At 41.6% G+C, this 23,130-nt stretch overlaps 1 protein-coding gene across 1 annotated transcript in view; it reads right to left on the bottom strand.

The window, feature by feature from the left end:
• Nucleotides 1-11,429, bottom strand: part of DGCR8 (DGCR8 microprocessor complex subunit) — a 105,938-nt gene extending 94,509 nt beyond the window's left edge. Inside the window, exons 1-3 of the mRNA XM_033956792.1 lie at nt 11,313-11,429; nt 9,945-10,952; nt 9,360-9,519 (exon numbers count right to left, since the gene is read on the bottom strand). Of these exons, the coding sequence (XP_033812683.1) occupies nt 9,360-9,519; nt 9,945-10,664 (880 nt within the window). The 5' untranslated portion in view covers nt 10,665-10,952; nt 11,313-11,429. The remainder of the gene's footprint in view (nt 1-9,359; nt 9,520-9,944; nt 10,953-11,312) is intronic.
• Nucleotides 11,430-23,130: the final 11,701 nt, after the last annotated feature.

Below are 23,130 nucleotides of genomic sequence, written 5' to 3'. Positions count from 1 at the left end.
TAAATGCACATGAGATGAGTCTGTTTAAATTGAAAGGAAACTCTGGATTGAGGGGGCACAAGAGGAAGGTGAAAGGGAAGAGACTAAGAAGTAACCTCAGAAAACAAAACAATTTTTCGGGAAAAGGGTAGTGAAGACAAAAAGTGTATCTGAATTCAAGAAAGCTTGGGACAGGTACATTGGATCTCTAAGGGCGAGGAAAGGATAGTAGATGACATGGATGGCCATATGGAAGACACTGAAGAGAAAGCCCAGAAAGACCTCAACAATGAGGGAAGCACAGCACAACGGAGAAGTATGAGGATAAGGTGTCAATAATTCAGCCACAGGTGTAAAGTTCAAATTCCACTTTATTAGTAGAAGCACTGCTAAGACTCGACACGGACAGTGTTTTGGCATCTTTGCCTTTGTCAAAGGCTGATTTCTCTATCACATGAATAGAGCATTAAGTGCAGGTCAATGTTTGGAGCGAGCAGAGAAAACAAACTGGTGTCCAAAGCAAAGCTGATGGTCACGAGTAAGGTCATATGGTCTTTATCTGCCTTAATTTTTCTATGATCCATATCCTGAGTCCCTTAAGCACTTTCATCAAAAAGGCTTTATGAAGTAAATGCTCAAATTTTGGTGAAAAGAGCTCTCTTGATCCTAACGTTCCTTCTGTCTGTTGAGGAGTTATAGAGGATCGCCCTTAGATACGTTGCCCATAAGCAGTGATAGCTGGAGGAGGAAAGGAGACAAAATAAGCCATTGTTCCCATGTTTCTCTGAGAAGAACGTGGCCCTACATATACAGCGATACCAAGTATCTTAAGAAGGATATGGCGTTAGTCGAGAGGGTTCAAAGGAGAGCAACACGTCTGATAATAGGTATGGAAAACCTGTCATATTCTGAGAGATTGGAGAAGCTGGGTCTCTTTTCCCTGGAGAAGAGAAGACTTAGAGGGGATATGATAGAGACTTACAAGATCATGAAGGGCATAGAGAGAGTAGAGAGGGACAGATTCTTCGAACTTTCGAAAAATAAGAGAACAAGAGGGCATTCGGAAAAGTTGAAAGGGGACAGATTCAAAACAAATGCTAGGAAGTTCTTCTTTACCCAACGTGTGGTGGACACCTGGAATGCGCTTCCAGAGGACGTTATAAGGCAGAGTACGGTACTGGGGTTCAAGAAAGGATTGGACAAATTCCTACTGGAAATGGGGATAGAGGGGTATAGATAGAAGATTACTGCACAGGTCCTGGACCTGTTGGGCCGCCGCGTGAGCGGACTGCTGGGCACGATGGACCTCGGGTCTGACCCAGCAGAGGCATTTCTTATGTTCTTATGTAAGTCTTCCTCTAGGTCAGATTAGACTGAAAAATCCCTTGCCCGTCTTCCAGTTTGGCTCCCCTACAGTATGAATGAAGGAGCACCAGAATCAGGACATGAGTCACACTGTCTTAATGTCCCATAGTGACCAGTACAATGGAAGCAGAACTTAATACGCTCAACCAGGGCTTCCAGCCTGCTGTTCCTAAAAGGCACCACTGGCAGTGAAAAAGAAGAAGCTGCAAAGGTAAACACAACCCCTGTTGACACAGTACTTCTGCTGCAATCCAAGGCCATATAGGGATCCGGGTTACCCAATCAAGCCCTCTTGAATATAGCCCTGAGAGCAGAGACTCTTCTCTGCCCACCTAGACATTGGCTCCCAGCTTACCCAAATTCCTCAGGCACCAAGTCTTGCTGCTTTGGTGAAAAGGTAGAGGAACAGAGAAGCGTGGTCTAAAGATGTTTTTTAAAGGAATACCACAGAATGAAAGGAAGATGGGGGGAAGGAGTAAACAATGCAAACACTCCTCAGAGTCCACCTCAAAAACAGCAATAAAATCCAAGCCTGAGACTCCCCCTGGATGCCAGTTATCCAGCTCGTCCAGAAGCATACATCACCAGGCCAGTCTAGGAACTGCATGGTTCATCTATCACCATGTGCTGGAGACAGAGAAATACTGAAGATCTAAGTCTACATGGTACTCTTATAGAACACCATCTGCTGGTTGCCAAGCATAATCAAGTTCTGAAGAGTTCTAGTGAGAATGCTAAGAAATTGAGGCTTTGCTAATCTTTTGAGTTATGGGATATACAGTCTTCAGAAAGTATAAATAATAATAATTTTATTCTTATACTGTCAAAGCCATAATAGTTTGAGGCAGTTTACAATAAGAAGAGTTGGACAATCAGCAAAAATAGGCACAATGTAAAGTCTTCGGATCGGATACATGTAAGCAGAATACAGAGATAAGGCTTAAGAGTGCTTAGGTTACAAGTCGGTTAAAGTATAAAGAGAAAGGGCTTTAAGAGTTCTTAGGTTACAAATCGGTTAAACAAGTTAATCAGTTAAACCTATATAATCTTGCTCATAAAGACATCTAGTCTGCACATTAAAGTGGCCGGGTTTGTTAACTGACACTCCAACCAGGTTACTCCCCTGCCCCCATCTTTCTTTTTAAAGTACAAAAAGTTATTTCACTGCTATTAATGAGCTGATACACATGCACATTTCATCGCTGTAATGCACCCATTCCTACAGTACACATCTAATCCATAACAAATTTTTAGGGTGTAGATGCATACATTAGCACACAACAAACCTGCTGTTGTGCCTCCTTTCCAGTAACTCCCACCAGCTGAAGAGCCATAAAGCAGTAATGCAACTTGAAGTGCCAATTCTTACTACCATGGGCAAATGAAAGAGGCAGTGGTGGAAAGGCTGATGGGGGTCTTAGCGCTATCTCCACCCACCTCCAATGTATTAAGCAGACTGAAACTTGCTGGCTATGTGTAACAGAAGCAGGAGAAGATAAAAAAGGAGAATAGAGGAACCAATCTGAAGTCTCCCCCAAGTAAAAACTTTAGCACTTTTAGTGTTCACTTTCCTGCTCTCCACCTATACCAGGTAGACCAGAAGAAAGAGGAAAGAGATCTAGGAGTTGGGGTGGAATATCAGGGGGGAAGCAATTTTTTTGTGACTGAAGCGACAAGATGGGAAAGAGAAGAGAAGCACACATAACAAATTCACCAAGCTCGCCAAGTTTTATAAAGACAAGATTAATCTAGCTAAAAGAAAATACTACTCTGAATGAATTAACAAAATCAAGAACACATCAAAGTTTTATTCCATTGTTGGATCTTTAATCAACTATAACAAACAAAGGGAGTTACCGACACCAAACTATCTGCTCAAACACTTGCGGATCACTTTATAAACAAAATTAGGGACACCCTACCTGTTACACAGGCAACCAATAATCCTACCATGGTCACTTCTTCATGTGAAATACCCACTTCAAAATGTTCTCACTTCTCTCTCCCGAAACTAACTGATATTCAACGCGTCATTCAATCGCTGAACATTAAAGGTAATAGTTAAAGAGACATTTCCTCCATTTTTATTAAAAAAAAATACTTCACGATTTTCAGCGAGCATATTCATATAAACTTGTTTCTCATAGCTTATTATCAGGTCAGCTACCAAAAGTTTGGAAAGAATCCATAATACACCCAATAATTAAAGACCACAAGGAGAAATCTTCAGAACCCTCAAATTATCGGCCAATCGTAAACATCACTTTCTTTGCAAAAGTAACAGAAAAAATAGTCTTTCTTCAACTTTCCGAATTCACGGAAAAAAACAAAGGCCTTACACCTTTAGACAACATCATTCTACTGAACATTCATTACTAGGTTTCACAACAAAAATATTACATTACATAGATCATCACAAATCCGCTTTATTAATTTCTTTAGACCTCTTTGCCGCCTTTGACACATTTGACCATATTTTATTACTGAATTGTTTAGAATCCGTCAGAGTCACAGATCAGGTATTAGAATGGTTCATCCTACTCTGATGATAGGTCTTTCAGAGTAAATTGCAATAACACCAAATCAGAAAGTTGCAGTACTAATTACAGTATACCCCAAGGTTCTATCCTCTCCCCACTTCTTTTCAACATTTTCCTGGCCCATCTTCTAACTCTTTGTCAATCAATAGGCTTCACACCGTTCACATATGCTGATGATCTCCAGTTACTCTACCCACTAGACACAAATAATCAAAGTGAAACTGTAGACATCAATCATAAAATGGAAAAAATATGTCACTGGCTACAGGACAATATGTTGGTTCTTAACACTGCAAAATACTCAGCAATACTTTTCCCTGCAAGGAAGGAATTACTCTTCACTCTTCTATCTGCCTAAACTCCACACCACTGAATATTGTACCATCAATAAAACTTTTGGGTGTTTACCCTGGATAGTAAATTAACATTCCATCCGTAGACTTACTTACCGTATATACTCGAATATAAGTCAATCCGAATATAAGTCAAGACCCCCTTTTTCCCCCCAAAAAGGAAGAAAAATGGTTGACTCGACTTGTCAGGCGGCTTAATATTCAAGTGTCCTCCCCTGTCAGGCACTGCACCCAGCACCCTTCCTTCCTCCCCTCCCTTGTCAGGCACTGCGCCCAGCACCCTTCCTTCCTCCCCTGTCAGGCACTGCACCCAGCACCCTTCCTTCCTCCCCTCCCCTGTCAGACTCTGTACCCAGCACCCTTCCATCCTCCCCTGTCAGGCTCTGCACCCTTCCTTCCTTCGCGGGAGCCAGTAAGGAAGCCGCTCAGTGCCGAGAAGCAGCACCAAATCGAACTGCTGCTCGTGCAGTTCAGAAGGCGAAATTAGATCGCGCAGCCGGTTAGCAGCGGGGCAGGAGTTTGGAAAGCTTGCTCCTGCCCGCTGCACTTCCATCAGCGATCAGCAGAGGACCCACTGCACCTCCACCAGATAGGCAGAGGTATGATAGGGCAGGGAGGAGGAGGAGGGGGGAGAGCCTGGCGGCAGTGGCCTTAAAAAATTCTGGGAGGGGGCACTGACCCAAATATAAACCAGGATCCCCATTTTTGGGCCAATCTATTGGCCCCAAAATCCCGGTTTATATTTGAGTATATATGGTAATTCATTCACTCTCTAAGGTTCTTGAGTCTTCTGCTTTGAACATACTAATATATTCCCTGGTAATTTCATGCTTAGATTATTGCAACTCATTATGCAAAGGAACACCACACTTATCGAAAATGCAAAAAAATTTGATCACATTACACCTCTTCTAATAAAAGCACACTGGTTTCCTATACTACATAGAATAACCTATAAAATCACACTCCTAACATTCAAAATGATCCATAATAATCAACCAGATTTCCTTAATAATATCTAAATTCCATATACAGTACTCCCCCAATATTCGCGGGGGTTCTGTTCCAGGAGCCCCCGCGAATCTTGAAAGACCACGAACATGGATTTTCATGGGGGAGACTGGCGGGGGCAGCGGGAGAGATGGAGAGAGCAGGCAAGTGAAGGAAATCACTCGCTGTATGCTCTGACCGCCTCTTTCTGCGTGTCAAAGCAGCTCCTGATTGGTAAGGCCCGACTTTAATGCAGGAAGAGGCGGTCAGAGCATACAGCAAGTGATTTCCTTCACTTGCCAGCATTCCAGCTGCTCTCTCCTGCCTCTCCAGCTGTCCTCTCCTGGTCGGCAGTTCGCAGTCGGAAAATACCGTGAATGACCAGGACCGTGAATGACCGGGGGAACACTGTACCTCATCCAGAACACTCAGATCGCAGTCACAAAATCTTACCGTTCCCTCACTTCGTATCTTTAGCACTACATGTACAATGAATTTCGCAATTACTGCCCCGACCCTTTGGAACTCATTACCCCCTGAATTACATGACAAAAATTTCAGTGTTCTCCTCAGGGCCTTTCAGCCAGGCGCTCCACCCAGCTAATTTAGATGAGCGCCCGGTTGTAATCTCGATCGCAATCCTGCTGCTGCTGCCGCCTTCTGCTCAACATTTTAAAAAAACCCCAAAACCCTTCTCACCAGCTTGGAGATTTACCGGGCTGACTCGGCACAGCCTGAATCGCAGGAGCCTGACTTTTTTTTTGTTTTTGTTTTTAACGCCAGCAAGCGACTTGAACCCATGCTCCAGGGCTCTAACATGTGCATGCCGCTTCTCTCCGAAACCGGAAGTCACGTCCAGAGGGAGGAAAAGAAGGGAAGTCGGCATGCACACGCCCCGGAGCATGGGTTCGCTATAGGAGACAGGTCAGCTTACAACTTGCTCTTGCTTGCTTCGGGCTTTCTTCGCTGTCGGATCCTGCCTATTTTCTGTTTCCGAAAGTAGGCAGGACCCGGCAACGAGGAAGGCCCGAAGCAAGCAAGAGCAGCGAGTTGTAAGCTTCCTTCCGTTGCTGACTTATGGAAGATAGGTCAGCGATGGAAGGAAGCTTACAACTTGCCTTAGTCCAGCCCTGCACAACATGCGGCCCAAAACGGATCTCACTGCCGATATGGCTCTCACTCCGCTTTCCTTTGAAGATCAGCTCAGGAGGCAAGATTTAGCCCGAGATCAGACGAATATTAAAGGGCATTTGAAGGCATCTGAGCAGAACATGTCCTGTTTTTCCATGCCTAAAAATTCCACCTTGATCTCTGATCAGATCCTTAAGAGTGATGCAACTATGTATGCTGGACGGTCTCCTCCAGTAAACAGAGCTTTAAAGCCTGCAACCATACAGAACCAGATGGTCAAAGGGCTCCGAAGCGTAGTATTGCCAAGGGATCTGTCTCACAAGTTTCTGACTCTGGCAGATGTAAGCACAGCATAAGAAATAGAGACTTGTGGCATTCTGTGTAGAAAGCTGATGCATAATGAATTTACTATTACCCATGTAATAGTGCCAAAGCAGTCTGCTGGACCAGTACAGTGATATGGAGAATGTGGAAGAATTATTCAGTGTTCAAGATCAACATGATCTCCTCACAGAAGAAAGAAGGAGAGAAAGAGAGAGGCCTAGACCAAAGGGGAAAGACAGGAGGCAGATACTGGAGAGGGGGGAGAGAAGGGAAGGAGATAGAGATGTCAGATCATGGGGTGGAGTGGGAAGGAAGGAAGGAAAGGAGAAGAGAGAGATGCCAGAGCATAGGAGTGGAGACAAAAAATGGAGAGGGGTTGAAGCTGAAATAAATCATGTACAAAGGAGAGAAGGGGTTGAAGCTGAAATAAATCATGTACAAAGGAGAGAAAGGGCACATGATATAGAGTTTATTGAAGGGACATAGAAAGAGGGAAGATACCATATGGAACAGAGAGAGGGCAGACACTGGATGGAAAAGGCAGAAAGGGTGGACAGTGGATGCAAGGGGCAGAGATAGGGTGGACAGTAGATGGAAGGGGTAGAGAGAGGGTAGAGGCTGGGTGGAAGGGGCAAAGAGAGAGGACAGATGTTGCATGGAAGGGAGCGAGGACAAATGCTGAATAGAAAGAAGAGAGTGAAGAGAAGATGACTAAAGCAGAAACGACAAAAGGTAGAAAAAAATATATTTTTGTTGCTTTACGTAGAATCAAGTAGTATTGTAACTGTGTTGATTAAAATTTAGCAATAGGAAATGGAAATAAGGCAATTTTGGGAGGGAATAAACCCCTTTCCTCAGGTCAGGACAGGATACCATAACAGCTGTATACTGTACTGTCTTGAAGAAAGATTTGGCCTCTGAAAGCTAATTGAAAAATGGATTAGTCCAATAAAATGGTATTTTCATATTTCTCATTATTTTATTTCTATTTGTTAATTTGTAAAGTGGTGACTTATGTAGAAGTTTTTTTCAAATTTACATCTACTGTCTATATTTTGCACAGTATTAGGGGACATGTGTCACTGTATATGTGGTGTTGCATTGTATGCAGAGTCTGGTTTCTTGGTTCAGTTTAACTTTTGTCTACATATTTCTATTTTTAGTTTGTGATTATTCCATATTGGGCGAGGGTGTATGTGTTCTGTGTGTATGAAAAGGACATGGCTTTCTGTTAGCATCGACTACAGGATCAACTGACTGTGTAGGATCTGGTTTGTTTAGTTTTACAATGCGTGTGTTGGTGTTCTAGTGCTCACTGCAGTGTTTAAGATGCTGCCTTTTCCTAAATGCACCCTTATTGTGTGACTCATGGATTATTACTAAAAATATCTTTTTTTATATAGAGGAGGGGGTTGTTAAAAAAATGATTAGCACTGGCTGTCATATATATTAGGTACACCACTGGATTTAATGACTCTATTCTAACTTTACTGTTGACGTAGGTGTTGTCCCCCCCAACACACAGACACACATTATAAAGAATTAAATTAAAGTTGTATTATCATCAAGTAGCTTTCAAATGACATTATAAGCAAATAAAAATAAAATATTTTTAATACATTGCTAATTATTACCTGCATCTTTACCTATACTGTTTTGCCCTAGCTCTTACTTTGCACTACAGCAAAATAAAAAAGAAGCAAATAAAGATCAATCACACAGGTGCCCTTCAAGGCTCAGTAACACCTCTCCATAAATTATGTGGAAGAGGTCTGGAAGTGGGGATAGCATCTATTTCATATCCTCAGTGAGACCTCAGGAAGGAACCTAGTGATCAAAACATTATTAGAGGTGTTGTACAGCCATTTCTTGTATGAATGGATGAGCTATATTTATCTTTTTTTTTTTTAGTTGTTTAAATTCATGCAGAAATAAATGATTAGATTGAACCTAATGACTTCATTAACGCATTTCCCTTTTTTAAACCTCTATACTATTTGAAAGAGGGTGAATATCTAATTATTCACTTCTAGAATTGGATACTTCTTAAATTTAGTAAAAATATTCTGGCAAAAGTGTCAAACCTTAAAAAAGGAAGTCATATTGAGCATTGGAAAATAATAATAATTAACTAATAAAAATAGTATACATTTAATTTTTCCCACTACCAAATTTCCCCGTCCCGCCCCACCCGGCTACTTTTTCATGCCACCCAGCTGGAAAAAATTTCTGGGGAGAACACTGAATTTGCTAGATAAATTTAAAGGAAAACTTAAAACATTCCTTGTCAAAGACGCATTTAATCTTTAATATCCCTTCCGATTAAACGTCGCGAGTTCCTCTTGCATTGGTCTTCAGATGAAGATCCCCCCCTTTTTGTATTTCCCCTCGATGGCTTGCTTTACTATTTTTAAATGCATTTCTTTCCTCCAACCCTATTGTTCCAGTAAGTTCCATTGGTCTGATGTTCGTTACCCTGTTTAATAATTTTATTATGTAAAACTGCTTAGAAGTGTGATAGGCGGTATATCAATTTTTTTTTATTAAACTTGAACGTGAATAACCTCCTATGATTAATTTTACTGGGTATCAGCCAGTAACAATATAATTTAAAAATACTTTGCAAACATTTTAAAATCAAAATTGTTAAACAGCTTTTTTGCCCTTGGTGACTTACTTTTAAGCACAGTTTTTATTTTGGTCATCATTGGCTGCACAACCACCTCTCCGTCGGACTGATGGTCACTATCACCTTCATATTTATCTTCTATCCTTCGCTTTTTGGGGGCCTGGAGACCCTCCTCCAGAAGAGCATCCACATCATTATCAAAATCATCCTGCAAAACACATCATCAGATACCATCCTCCTATAGCTACTACCAGAAAAGAAGCACAAGTAAGAGATCCCATGTATATGTGGAATAACAAATAGGCAAATATTTCTAGAAGTTATATAAGTATTAGGCCTGCAGACATATCTGGCCATAAGGGAAGGTAAAAGCAAAGTGACATGGAACAGGTGAATCAAAGCATATTATGAAAACACAAAGCTCTACACAGTAGAACACCTCTTTTAAAGTCTTGCGGAAGAGGCATTTCATTTAATATTTTAAACGTGTGACAAAATCAGATTCCAAGGTGATGAAGTATGTGTCAATTTTTGATCAAAGAGATCTGACCCTTCATTAGAATTGCAAAATGCCAAATAAACATTTCTGACAAACATTATGATATATTCTCTCCTTTGGTGTTTAGAACGTACCTCATAGGAGTAATTAAAAGCTTCTTCCTCATCAACCGTTTCTCTTTGTATGATTGCATCAGATATGAATCCACCTCCTGCTGCCGCACCATCCACTTCCATCAAGTTGTCAGCGAAATCTTCAAGCTCATCCAGAACAGCATATTCCACCCGCTTCTCCTGCTCATCAGTTTCATCATCTTTTTTGCCTGTTTTCTCAACCCCTTCACCCACAACTGTGCCATCACTACTATCAATAGGACAAACATGCAACTTTCCATTAACACTCTCATGATTAACATCTGCATCTGTATTACAATCATTGTCGATTCCAGTGTATAGAACCTTTCTATCCTTTGTTTTGCAGCTCTCTGTGAAGCTAACACTAATCTTTACATCTTTAAGCAACTTAACATCAGGGATGAATTTCTTAACTGAAGGTGCATGGCGAGCTGTTCCAGGGCTTTGGTCACTGATGAGAGGGTCTGACACCAGACGGCTACTGTAAGAAGCGGATCCCTTTGTTAGAAGCTGTGTTCCGTAGTTGGGCTGTATGTCCCCAGCGGGGGTATCTGAATGTCCATCACCACCAGAGCCAACGTCCACTACCTCTGCATCACTGGACGTTTGCAGGGGAGGTGGTGGAGGCTCTTCGCTAGGCAGCAGAGGTGGGGGACAAGGACACTCCTCATTTGTTTCAGGTTCCTGTGGGAGTGGGGGTGTATTCTCACAGCTCTCCATATTTAAAGTTAATACAACTATTTTAAATAAGATTAACACAAACTATTTAAGAATCTTAAACAATTCAAACACAATCTAGATTTCCTAACATGCAAGGGACTGTCAGGGTCAATGTGGCATATCTTGTTCAACACTGATGATTCAGTTAAGCTGACTACATTGCTCTTTTCATTAATGTAGACAGTTTTCAGAATCACTGTCTCAATTACTGGAAATCACAATGCATTCAGCTTAAATAGTCTCAAGATTAAGCAGAGGACGTCTTCAAAGGACAAGAAGCTTTTCAATCTGGAAAACAGAAAACAGATAAAAATCCCTGTCACTTAAAAAACTTGCATATATGAATGAAGTCCTCTACATAAAGTCAGCATCAACAAGCAAATCTTAATACAGAGATGCCAAGCCACATGCTTTTGACTACCCTCATACTCTCACACTCCGAGCACCCCTCTTCACATGCATTCGGGGACCGGAGTTCCGTTCCGTCCTCTCCCCACCCCTATGGTCTGCCATCTCCCCCCCCCCCTCCCTCCCTATGGTCTGCCATCTCCTTTCCTCTCTCTCCAGTGCAGGTGTCTTCCTACTCTCCTCCCGGTCCGCGACACAACCCCAGTCGTCCTCGATCTGAAATTCCTACCCACATCCTACCTTCAAACTCATGTCTAAGTCGCCCGCCACCGGCCCCGGCGATTTCCTTCTCCGGCGCCCCGCCCCCTCTGACGCAACTTCTCTCCCTTGACTGCTTCCGCCCTGTCGGGAAACGGGAAATTGCGTCGGGAGGGCGGGACTCAAGGAAGGGAAATAGTTGCTTCTCACTTTACAGGAACAGACGTGCGAAACGATTATGGGCTATAAACTGGGTATAGGCACACATTATTGAAACCATAACTGCAGACTGCATTAAAGTGCATTTAAACAAACACACACACACGTTTCTCACCCGCTTTAGCACAATAAACTTTTCACCAGGTCCAGGGGAAGTATAGTTAAGTAGAAGGATTCGTTTGAAAGAGGAGTAGGTGTCTAGCAGCGTCCTTTTTCGCCCTCCAACCTAACTACCCTACCCTGGATTGCTATCGGCTCCCTTATGATATAATAATAATAATAACAACAAAAAACAAACAAACAAGGGAATCTCTTTTAATGGCTGGGGAGGACGGGTGTTGCTAGGCACTAGAACTCCATTTTTTTTAATTAATTTATTTTTTTTTCCGGATTAGGCCTATTTAATCGATTTTTCGATCTTTTTGCTTTCAGTGACAGCTTTTTTAAGTTTAAAGTTGAATCAATTTTTTTTTCCATAATTGTTTATTAAAGTTTTAAGTCTAAACACATATCCTTTAGCTATGACCTTTCCCATTGTGAAACAACCCAACCCTTGAAGTACTCCCCACCACACCCCAAGCCCCCTCCCTCCTAATCCAATTCTAGTCTCATGTGGAGTGAGGAAGTCCTCCAAGCGACATAGCCAGACCATATTTTCCGATAGGGTTCCATGCACATCCGGCGCATAGCAGTCAATTTACACATAAATTGAATAGTATCCAAACGATTAAGTAAGTGTTCTCTCTCCGGGACCTTAGCGGAGCGCCAACAACCCGCCAAAGCCACCCTCGCTAGGGTCACCACAAAAATAGCCAAACGATGTTCCTGGGGGAGAAACCCCGGGAAAAGCATATTAAGTAGATAGCATTCTATCAAGATCGGAATATGCTTCCCCACAATTTTGAACAATATCTGCCCCGTCATATTCCAATATTCCTTAACCTTAGGGCAGGACCACCAAATATGCCGAAAGGAGCCCACCTGTCCACACACCTTCCAACAGTGATCAGAAAGAGCAACCCCAAAGGAAACTAATTTCACTGGTGTCAAATACCAGCGATAATAAAGTTTATACCCGTTTTCCAAAAGAGTAGAAGTAAGAGGCAAAGAAAAAAGACTTCGATAACCACCCCACTCCTTGTCATCTAAAACTCTCCCTACTTCCCTCTCCCATAGACTGCGATAACTGTCCTCTGGATCTTCCTGCAATAATAAGGCCTGATATAAGCGAGAAATCCCTCCCCGCCCAATCCCTTTCTGCAAAGTCACTTCCAATTTAGTGTCCCCCAATAGCAAGTCCCAATATGCCTGTTTATACAAAAAGGTGCTCAATTGCGCATACGGTAACACGTCAGTGTGCCCAAGCCCATACTCATCCTTTAGTTGAGCAAAGGGAAGCAAAGTGCCATCCTGCCAAATTTGACCAACCGTATGCAGCCCTGCTCGGACCCATTGATGCCGGATAGGGTCCTCTTCCCCTGGTACAAAGCCCTCTAAGAGACTGATAGGAGACAATGTAAAATGTCTACGCTCCGGGAACATTTTCCGCCTCAACTGATACCAAGTATTTAAAATCAAAAAAGGATTGTCTACCTTCAAATGTGCCCGCAAGATGGAAACTGGGGCCCATGGAAGTCTCCACAGTCAGATATCAGACATACAGGCCTGCTCCAAAATACATCCAGAGATGATCTTCATATCCAATCCACGCAGCCACTGCCTGTAATAAAGCCGCCTGATAATAAAGGAGGAAATTGGGAACTCCCATCCCTCCCTGCTGTTTATGCTGATATAGAAGGGCTTGCCATACCCGCGGAGATGTATGTTTCCCAATGTAAGCAAATACTTTACGATTCAATATGCGAAAATACTCCATCGGTATCGCTATAGGTAAAGCCATAAAAAGAAATAAGAGCTTCGGAAGTAACATCATTTTAACGGCTGCTATGCGGCCCATCCACCTAATGGTCATACCTTCCCATCTATCCAATTCTTGAAAAAGTCATTGCTGTAGTGGAGGAAAGTTGACTGCAAATAACGAATCAGGGCAGGCTGTCAGCTGCACCCCCAAATACTTGAGAGATCTCCGCGCCCAATGGAAAACAAATTGACCCTGAAGCTGTTGAACCTGTACAGATGAGAGATTAATATTGAGAATTTCAGACTTATCCATAGTTACCCGAAAACCGGAATCACGTCCATAATCTTCCAGAGCCTGAATCAAATATGGTAATGAATCCCTGGGATTCCACAAAAACAAAAGAACATCATTCGCAAAAAGCAAAATCTTGTAAGACCGGTTGCCCACTTCCAACCCCTGAATATAGTCATGCTGCCGAATCAAACATGCAAAAGGTTCCATAGCCAAAGCAAACAGCAGTGGCAACAAAGGGCAGCTCTGCCTTGTTCCCCAACCCAGTTTCACTGGGTCCGTTAAAAATTGATCTTAAAACTGGATAAGAAAGCCCTATATAACAAACGAAGCCAGGAGAGAAACTTTTCATCAAACCCTAATTTAAGCAAAACACCAAAAAGAAAGCCCCATTCCACCCGATCAAATGCTTTCTCAGCATCCAGAGAAAGCAAAATCGCTGGGATCCTATGATGGGATGCATACCAAATCAAGTGCAGGGCAGTTTTAATATTGTCAAAGGCTTGGCGTTTACAAATAAAGCCCGCCTGATCAGCCTTTATCAGAGTCGATAACACTCGCTGCAGCCACTGAGCCAAGATTTTGGTAAAGATTTATACAGTGGTACCTTGGTTTAAGAGCATAATTCGTTCCAGAAGCATGCTCTTAAACCAAAACACTCGTATATCAAAGCAACTTTCCCCATAGAAGATAATGGAAACTTGAACAATTCGTTCCACCAACCCCCCCCCTCCGAGTCTACCGGTGCTGCTCCATCACCCCCTCCCCCCGCTCTAACCGGCATCGCACTCCCCCGAACCAGCATCACAACCCTCCCCCCCCCCCCGCGAACGCCCCCCCCTGCTGAAAGTGGCATCCGCCCGCCCTTCTTCCCAAGCACTTGGTCCTTACCCCTTCTGCTCGTTGTAAGTGTGAATGTGAACTCCTGCCTATTGCTAGATTCCTACACAGAATCTAAACACTAGCAGAAATTTGACACACAGAACACAGGTATTCCCTCGCCCAGTATGGAATAAGAAATCACAGACTAAAAACAGGAATACAGTACTCCCCTGAAATTTGCGAGGGTTCCGTTCCAGGAACATCTGTGAATTTAAAAAAACCGAGTGGATTGGAGGCAGGAGAGGGCAGCTGGGGCACCGGCAGGTGCTGAAAATCAGGTGCGGGATCATTCTTAGTATTTTCCGACCACCTCTTCCGGGAACTAAAGTCAGACTACACCAATCAGGAGCTGCTTTGACATGCTATCTGCCTGACTTCAGTACCAGGAAGAGGCAGTTGGAAAATATCACGAAAGACTGAGTCCGTGAACCGCAAATTCATGGGAGTATACTGTATTTAGACAAACATCCAAGAAGCCAGACTCTGCACACAATGCAACACCACAGAAACAGTAACACATGTCCCCAAATACTGTGCAAAATTTAAAGATGGCAGATGTAAATTTTGACAAATAATAATCACCACTTTACAAATTAACAAATAAAAATAAAACAAACATGGAAAATAAGAAAATACCATTTTATTGGACTAATTCATTTTTTAATTAACTTTCAGAGGCCAAAACCTCATTCTTCAGGTCAGGACCGTATACTGCTTACAGTATCCTGTCCTGACCTGGTTAGTAAAAAAAATGTATTAAAATTAGTCTAATAAAAAGATTATTTCTATTTTAAAAAAACATTTATCAATACAGCTACAATAAAGCAAAAAAAAAAAAATATATATATTTTTTCTACCTTTTGTCATTTCTGCTTTAATCATCCTCTTCTTTCCATCCTTCTGTCCTCTTCCATGCATCTGCCCTCTCTCTCTCTCATCTGCCCCATCCCTCCCCCGATGGCCCTGCTTCTCCTGTCCAGCTTATCCCCCCCCCCCCCTGTTCCCTTTCTCCTGCACTCATTCCCAGGGCAAATATCTCTTTTTTTTCTCCATTTGTGGATTTAGCATCTTTCCCACTTTTTTCTTTTCTGTCTTCTTCCCTCTGCTCTTCCATCTCCACTGTCCCAGCAGCTCTCTCTTTTTCTCCCTTCATTACTTCAGCCTATCCCACTCTGCCCCACTGCCTTATCTAATCTCTCTCGTCTGCAGGCCATCTCTTTCCCAGCTTTCCCTGTAGTAAGGCATCTATTTTTTTCCCCCACCTGAGATCCAGCACCCTTCATCCATGCCCCTCTGAGGTTTGATAACACCCCCCCTGTTCCCTTCCCCCTTCCCTCCCTTGATCTCTTTGTTACCACCCCCCCAACACACTCTGTCAGCAGTGCATCCTTCACAACTCACTGCTCTTGTCGGCATCATGTCTTCCTCTTTACTGAGCCCGCTGACATCCTGTTTCTACAAAGGCAGGACCACGCAGAGAGAAAGGCCTGACACCAGCATGAGAAGCTGCTGCTGCGGAGAAGCACCCGGACCATGAGGACGCCGGACCTCGTAGCAGCCCCTTATTGGCCTACTCGGTGAGTCTGATTTTTTACAAGAATGAATCGATTCAGCCAAGGTGAATTGGTGAATCAATTTGAATCGAGAATCGGGCAGCTGTAATAGACACCCACTCCTCTCAACCAACCCTTTTAAGCTGCCCCAGACCTGGCAAAAAGTTCCCAGTGCTAAATGTGCATGCTAATTTTTGTTTTGGATGATAGGCTTAAACAATAGTTTTATACAAGGTACAGTATCAACCTTAACCCAAGGTGATGTTTTAAGTCACCCTAAATGCCTTGTAACAGAAGAGTAACAATAATTGTTCTCGGCCCTCAGAGATGCCACCAGGGGATCAAATGATCATATCCCCCGGCTTTACGCACCTAATCGTCATTGGGTCGGTGCAAAGTGTGAAACTGGTATATCGTTTTTTTCTGTGTTTTTTATATAATTAACTCTTATAATAATTTAAAACAATAAATATTACTGAAGAGTTTTGAAGTGAATACTTAGCTTAACCGGGATGGTAAATGGTGGTTGACAAGGGATAAACAAGCCAACATGTTTCACCCGTAGAGGGGGTTTCCTCAGGGCTACTATCCCTTTTGTGCTAGTTATACACGACGTGACCACCCGATCTAAGTTCTGGGTTAAGGTTGATCATTTTTGTTAGCATCGCTGCAGGGTGGACAATGATCACATTAACATGTACTTAAATACATTTTAACATGGTCTGTGGTAATGGATTCAGTGCTAGTTAATATCTGCTATGTCTTTTGAGATATGGCAAACAAAACTGCACATAATACAAAAAGCTAGATTGCACCATAGAGTGATACAAAGGTATCATAACCTGTCTTTTCTAGCCATTGTTGTACACAGCAGAAGATTTCAATGAATTGTGCACAAAGATACAAGTATCTAGATCTTTTTTCTTGAGTGGTGACTTGTAATGTAGAACCCAGCATCACTTTACATTTGTTCACACAAAATTGCTTTTGCCATTTGGATGCCCAGTTTTTAAGGTGGTCTTGCAATTTCTCACAATCTTCTTCTGATTTATATGAATAACTCTGCAATCAACAACTTTGATCAGCTCGCTTGTTATTCCTATTTCCAGGTCATTTATACATACATTGAAAAGCACCAGTCCCATACAGAATCCTAGAGTGCTCCACTGTTGAGAGAAATGGCCATTTAACCCTATTCTCTGTTTTCTTTTTACCAGTTTCCAATCCATAACGGAACATTGCTTCCTATCTTATGGCTTTTTAACTTTCTCAGTAATTTCTCATGAGGGACTTTGTCAAAAGCTTTCTGAAAATTTAGATATACATATACCTCAATCAGCTTACCTTTATCATTGTGTTTGTTCAGGCCTTCAAAGAAATGTAGCAAATTAGGCAAGATTTCTCTTGACTGAATTTATGTTGACTCTGTCCCATTAAACTATGTTTGTCTACATGTTTGGTATTTTTATTCTTCACAATAGTTCATATCATTTTACCTGGTACTGATGTCAGGATTATTTCTTTCTTTATTTCATTTTCTGTTCTGTTTCCCCAGCGAGCTCAGAATGGGTTGCAGGTTAAATATACATACATTCATAATTTATACATCTATATTGGTTCTGCCTCAGTAATCCAGATGACCTGTAATTTATTTATTTAATTTGTTTTCTATCCCATTTTCTTCAAAGAGCTCAGAACGGGTTACAGAATAAACATAAAATATACAGTTAATAGGTTGATTTGCACTGGATTTTCCATAATTTCAGTACAAGTTTTATTCTAACTTGACACACACAGACAGTTTAAAGGTTAAATTTGCCATAGTTACAGTGCAAGATTTTTCAATACAAGTTCTCCTAACGTGACACATACTGGGATCTGGTATCAATTTACATTTCTTTGTAATCCATCAGTCAATGGCCGGGGAGTTAGGTATAAAGTTTGTTTTTATTGCTTTCCTAAAGTTGAAGAGTCCTTCAAGGAATCTGATCTGTAGGGGCAGTCGATTCCAGTAAAATTTTGCTTTTTAGAAAAATAAAAATAGTAACAAAAATAAGTACCTGTATATAATATTTGAACTGCTTTGATTGTAACCACAGAAAAGCAATATTTCAATTTCTATCCCTTTTTCCTATAATTCTGATATACTTCCTGCTGAAAACACCCCCCCCCCCCACAAGCCAGATTGCTACAGATTCCTACACAGAATCTAAACACTAGCAGAAATTTGACAAGATATAAATAAGTCAATAAAAAAGGGCCCCATTTATAAAGCTGAGGTATTACATGCAACAAAGCCCATTTAATTTCTATGGACTTTGTTGCATTTGCCACTACTATGGCTTTGTAAAAGGGGATTTCACTATCCTAAAAGATGCAATTTAAATATTTCTTTTTTTCTTAGAAGGCAATAATTTCTTAGAGGCAATAATTTCTCAAAAAACACCTCTAAAAAACTCCCAGTTAAATAGCCACAAAAGAGCTACCTATTGTCTTTATATCATCTTTTGAGCCTTAGCCCCACCACTCCACAGCATCAATAAACTTTCATAGCGGTGAGCTTTACATAGTAATATCATCACTGGCTCTGAATAATTTTAATTTTTCTACTAATTCATATCTTAATTTTACCATACATTCTATTTTAAGTATTTGATTTGTTTTTAGTGCTCAGTATTTTATCTTTTCATAATAAATAAATAAACACGTTATAAAAAATACATGTCCAATTTCTTTTAAATCATGGAGTTATCTTAATGAAGTTCTTCTTTCAACCTTATTTAAGCTTCATTTTAAGTGCATTTTAGGAGGATTGGACCCAACATGTTTTGTGTCTTGCTTTATCAAGGGTCCTCCCTACAAAACATAAATTTTCAATCAGTACTTATAAGCCGGCGCTAACAGTAAGACAGGGTAGAGATGATAAGACTTAAAAAAAAAATTTGATGGGTGCTTAGGGCAAGTTTTAGAATATTGTTGACAGGCTTATAAGTACTGATTGAAAATTTATGTTTGTAGGGAGTGGTTGGGCTGAGCTCAAAAAATGATATAAAGACAATAGGTAGCTCTTTTGTGGCTATTTAACTGGGAGGTTTTTTTAGAGGTGTTTTTTGATAAGTTTGTAAAAGGGGAGCCACATTTGAAGCTCCTTGTTACTATTAATAAAAATGACTAGAAGTTTGAAAAATACATTTCACAGAATTGTAGCTTGACTACACGTTTACATGGAATTGGATAATGGTTTTGGCAAGTTTAAAGGATGTTTAGCCTTACTTGTGAATCTGTAACGTGGAAGGAGATTTTGTACATAGCAAATCTCACCACTATGAGACTGATCAAAGTCATACTGGATCTCCAGCTAGACCTACTGAAGAGTGGCACTAACAGACAGGTAGGCGCAGTGGCATGCTATACTGGAATGGATAGTGTGCAGGATACATGCAAGACACCTACGTTTCATATGATTCTAGGTAAATCTGGTTAGTAATGCACATGTGATAGTCAAGGCAACACCCAATTAGAAGTCTATGAAAAGTTAAGGATAAAGATATAAAAAATTTGAATATGGATTGCAGCCAAGGCCAGAAAAATACTAGAGATTAATATTAAGAATAAGTATAATATTCTCTTTATGTACTTTGCTGGATTAAGCAAGACCATAAGGGAAATTAGGTATATGTATACATAACGCATTTATAGAGGTATTAATCTATTTCTATCTCTCTCGCTCTGTTCAGTATTTTTTGTGTCTTTCTTTGTCTAAAATACTGCAGTTTTCCTGCTCAAAACCCTGGTTTCTGATGTTCTTTGTCTGGGCTCCCATACCCAGGGGGATAGGAGAAACCTCAGGACTTGAGTGATAACAGATGTTCTTGAGCTAGCTAGCTAGGAAAATATCTGATTTCACATTCCATTACTTGGTAAAGAAGAAAGCCCAGATCTCTTAAATGTACTGGGATAATAATTATGATATATGTGATAAAATGTGTTGTATGGATGTTACTGAATTAATGTTTAGGATCCATGAATGAATGTGTGTGAGAATATGTGTGATGGAATGATTTGTGCTTAATTTAGAATTTTGTACATTTATAAGATTCAAAAAACTTTAAGAGATCTTGAGGTAACATCTAAAGTTTGACCTATCTGACCTTTAAGCAAGTCTGACATTCCAAGAGGCCTGCTTGCCTTTCTAGATGTGAAGGGAGAGCTCCTTTAAGCCCACATTAGGAATTCTCATTAAGGGAGGCTCAAACACAGAAAAATTGAGTACAGTTTGGTCAGAGAACTGTTTTGATTTAAACTTTTAAATAATATTGGGAGAGGGAGTGTTCTTTGGGTATATTATAATGTTTTATGCATATTCAGAAATTGCTGTGAACAAATATATAATTTGTAAAACTTTTTTAAAGCCTGGTACCTATAAGAGCTAAAAGGAATTTCTTTGTTCAAATACATAAGGACAGCCTCTGCTGGCTGATTGGTAAATGGGAGTGATGTAATATTGGTCATTGTGAGAATACATAAATGAACAAACCAGAATAGGTTCTCTGAGACAATTTTTTCAGAAGAGGTGCATTTTACATGCCTGATTGTAAGTGTCTCCATTGTACAAATGCCTTTTAGGCATTTTAAGAGAAAATGGGATATTCACGTGGGATCTATAGGGGAGTAAAAGTCAGGGAGTGGGTCATTGGTATGGGCAGACTCGATGGGCTATGGCCCTTTTCTGCCGTCAATTTCTATGTTTCTATGTTTCTATGTTTTGAAACAAGATTTCTGTTAAATTTTAATAAACAATATTTGATTGGAAATATTTGTACAATTATCATTATTCTAAGAGCAGAGGTTAGAATATTACTCTCTTCACTGCTCACTGTGCAGCTTTAGTTTTATAAACTGGGTCATCAACCAATATAGGGCTCCTGAAGCGAGGGCAGCGCAGATGCCGCACTACTGTCGACAGCCTGCAGTTGGAGGAGCTGAAGGGAGCTTTCCGCAAGATCCACTATCCAGATGTGCTTGTTGGACTGTACTGGAGCGGGGGGAGAAACTGGCGGTGAGCCTGGATATGACAGGGTCTGGAGTGCAGATTTGGCTTCAGGACCGGGGAGCCAGGTGGAGGAAACGGGAGAGGACTGGGGTGCTAAGTGGTGCTCCGGGTGTGTCATTGCCTCCTCCACTGGGACTGTGTTTAGTTGTTCATCTGAGCCCACCTCCTTTTCTGATCACTGTATGGAAGTCGGTGCCTGTGTCGGCAGTGACCAAGCCTCTTGTCATCCCGGCTTTTGGCCCTGCTGTCTTAGGCCTACTTGGCCTCACTGGCCTCATCCAGACATCCCTCTTCGGAGGTCCCATTCTGGGTCCCTATTTTTGGCAAATGTCTCAATGCTCTGGAACCTCTCATGTCGACAGCCGCCGTTGCCTATCTGCAAACCACAACCAAAATCTTTCTGAAACTCACCGAGAGTCACCTGCCAAGTTGCCAGCGGCGCCAGCACACACCGACAATCAGATCTGGGCGGCTTTCCCGCAGAGGAGAAAATCCTGCAATCACCGTGAGCCTCATCTGAGGCAGCCTCCTTGGAGCGGCTGGGACACGGGCAGTGTGTCCGGGAAGGAATACATGGATAGGAGACCATCGCAGGGGAGAAGACATAGGCATCTTGGGACTGTCAGCCCTTTTTCTGGAAACGTTATCCCTCCTCCTAAACTTACTTGCTCCACTTCATCAATGACGCTGAAACCGTGGATTGAAGACAAAGTTTTATTTTTATTTTTCTTTCCAGCTTATGATCTATCTTTAATCTTATCTATTGTTTTGCCTTTTGTCTTTGTTTTGTTCTATTTCTATCATTTAAATTTATCCAGAATTCTACTGTTCAACGGTTCCCCCTTCTGCATCTATTCCTTTCTCTCCTCTCTTCCACCTTCCAAAGTATCCAGATCAATGCTGTCTTGTTAAAATGTTTATTTTTATTTTATTTTTCCTCTATCTCTACTTTTCACTTCTCTATTACCCTCCAGGTACTTTAGTTAGATTGTGAGCCTTCGGGACAGTAAGGGAATTTTTCAAGTACCTTTCTTATTTTTAATCTTAATGTATATTTTCTGTAAACCGCTTAGAACCTAACGGATGTAGCGGTATATAAGAAATAAATTACATTACATTACATATAGAGCTCAACTCAGTTAATATTAAGATCAAATAATAATATAGAGGAATAAAACAGAGAATAAACTGGTTGGAGAGGTAGGAATAGTAGTTAGATTGTTTGCTGTAGCTGGTGTAAAAGTATAAAGGGTATTGGGATTTGATATTGCACCTTTCTGTGGTACAAACTGACACAGGCTATGTGTAGCCAGCTGGAATAGAGAGTGCATTTTGGATTCGTCATTAAACTTTGAAGTTCATACAGACATTTTGATTAAGAAATGTTATTATATTCTCTGGAAATTGCACTAAGATCATACTTTGACTTTTCAGCATTCAGGCCCTCCTGCCCACAGTGCATCCTACGACTCCCCGAACATCCCCCAAATCCCCGAATGGTCCCCCCACTACCTGGGCCCCCCTAACCCCGGACACCCCATAACTTACCTAAATGTTGGCCAGCCAGATGGGTCCAAAGTCCGGCCAGCCAGCAGGCCTGCCATCCTCGGAATGGCAGGCCTAGGGCCTGATTGGCCCAGGCACCTAAGGCCCCACACATAGGAAGGACCTTAGGCACCTGGGCCGACCATAATTGCCTTAGGCCCCTCCTGTGGCCTCTCCTGCCATGATCGTTGCAGTGTGTGTGTGTGGGGGGGGGGGGGGCAGTTACAGAATCCTGCTTTTAGGTGAAGGACTGGCCCCTCCTTCACCTAAAAGTTCTGGGTTTGGCCATTTGAGACTTGGGTGATTTTTTGGTCAGGAATGTGGTGTAGGGATAGATGTAGTGGCAGTCTGGGCCAGTAGATTGCTGAACGTGCAGGTAGGTTATTCTAAAAAAACAACTCTCAATTTGGACATTTTTTTTGAGAATGGACATTTCCCTGCTGCCAACTTCAGCAT

This window comes from Geotrypetes seraphini, chromosome 8, assembly GCF_902459505.1.
Source record: "Geotrypetes seraphini chromosome 8, aGeoSer1.1, whole genome shotgun sequence".
Lineage (NCBI taxonomy): Eukaryota > Metazoa > Chordata > Amphibia > Gymnophiona > Dermophiidae > Geotrypetes > Geotrypetes seraphini.
The sequence above is the reverse complement of the archived record's forward strand: the minus strand, read 5'-3'. Positions and strand labels throughout refer to the sequence as shown.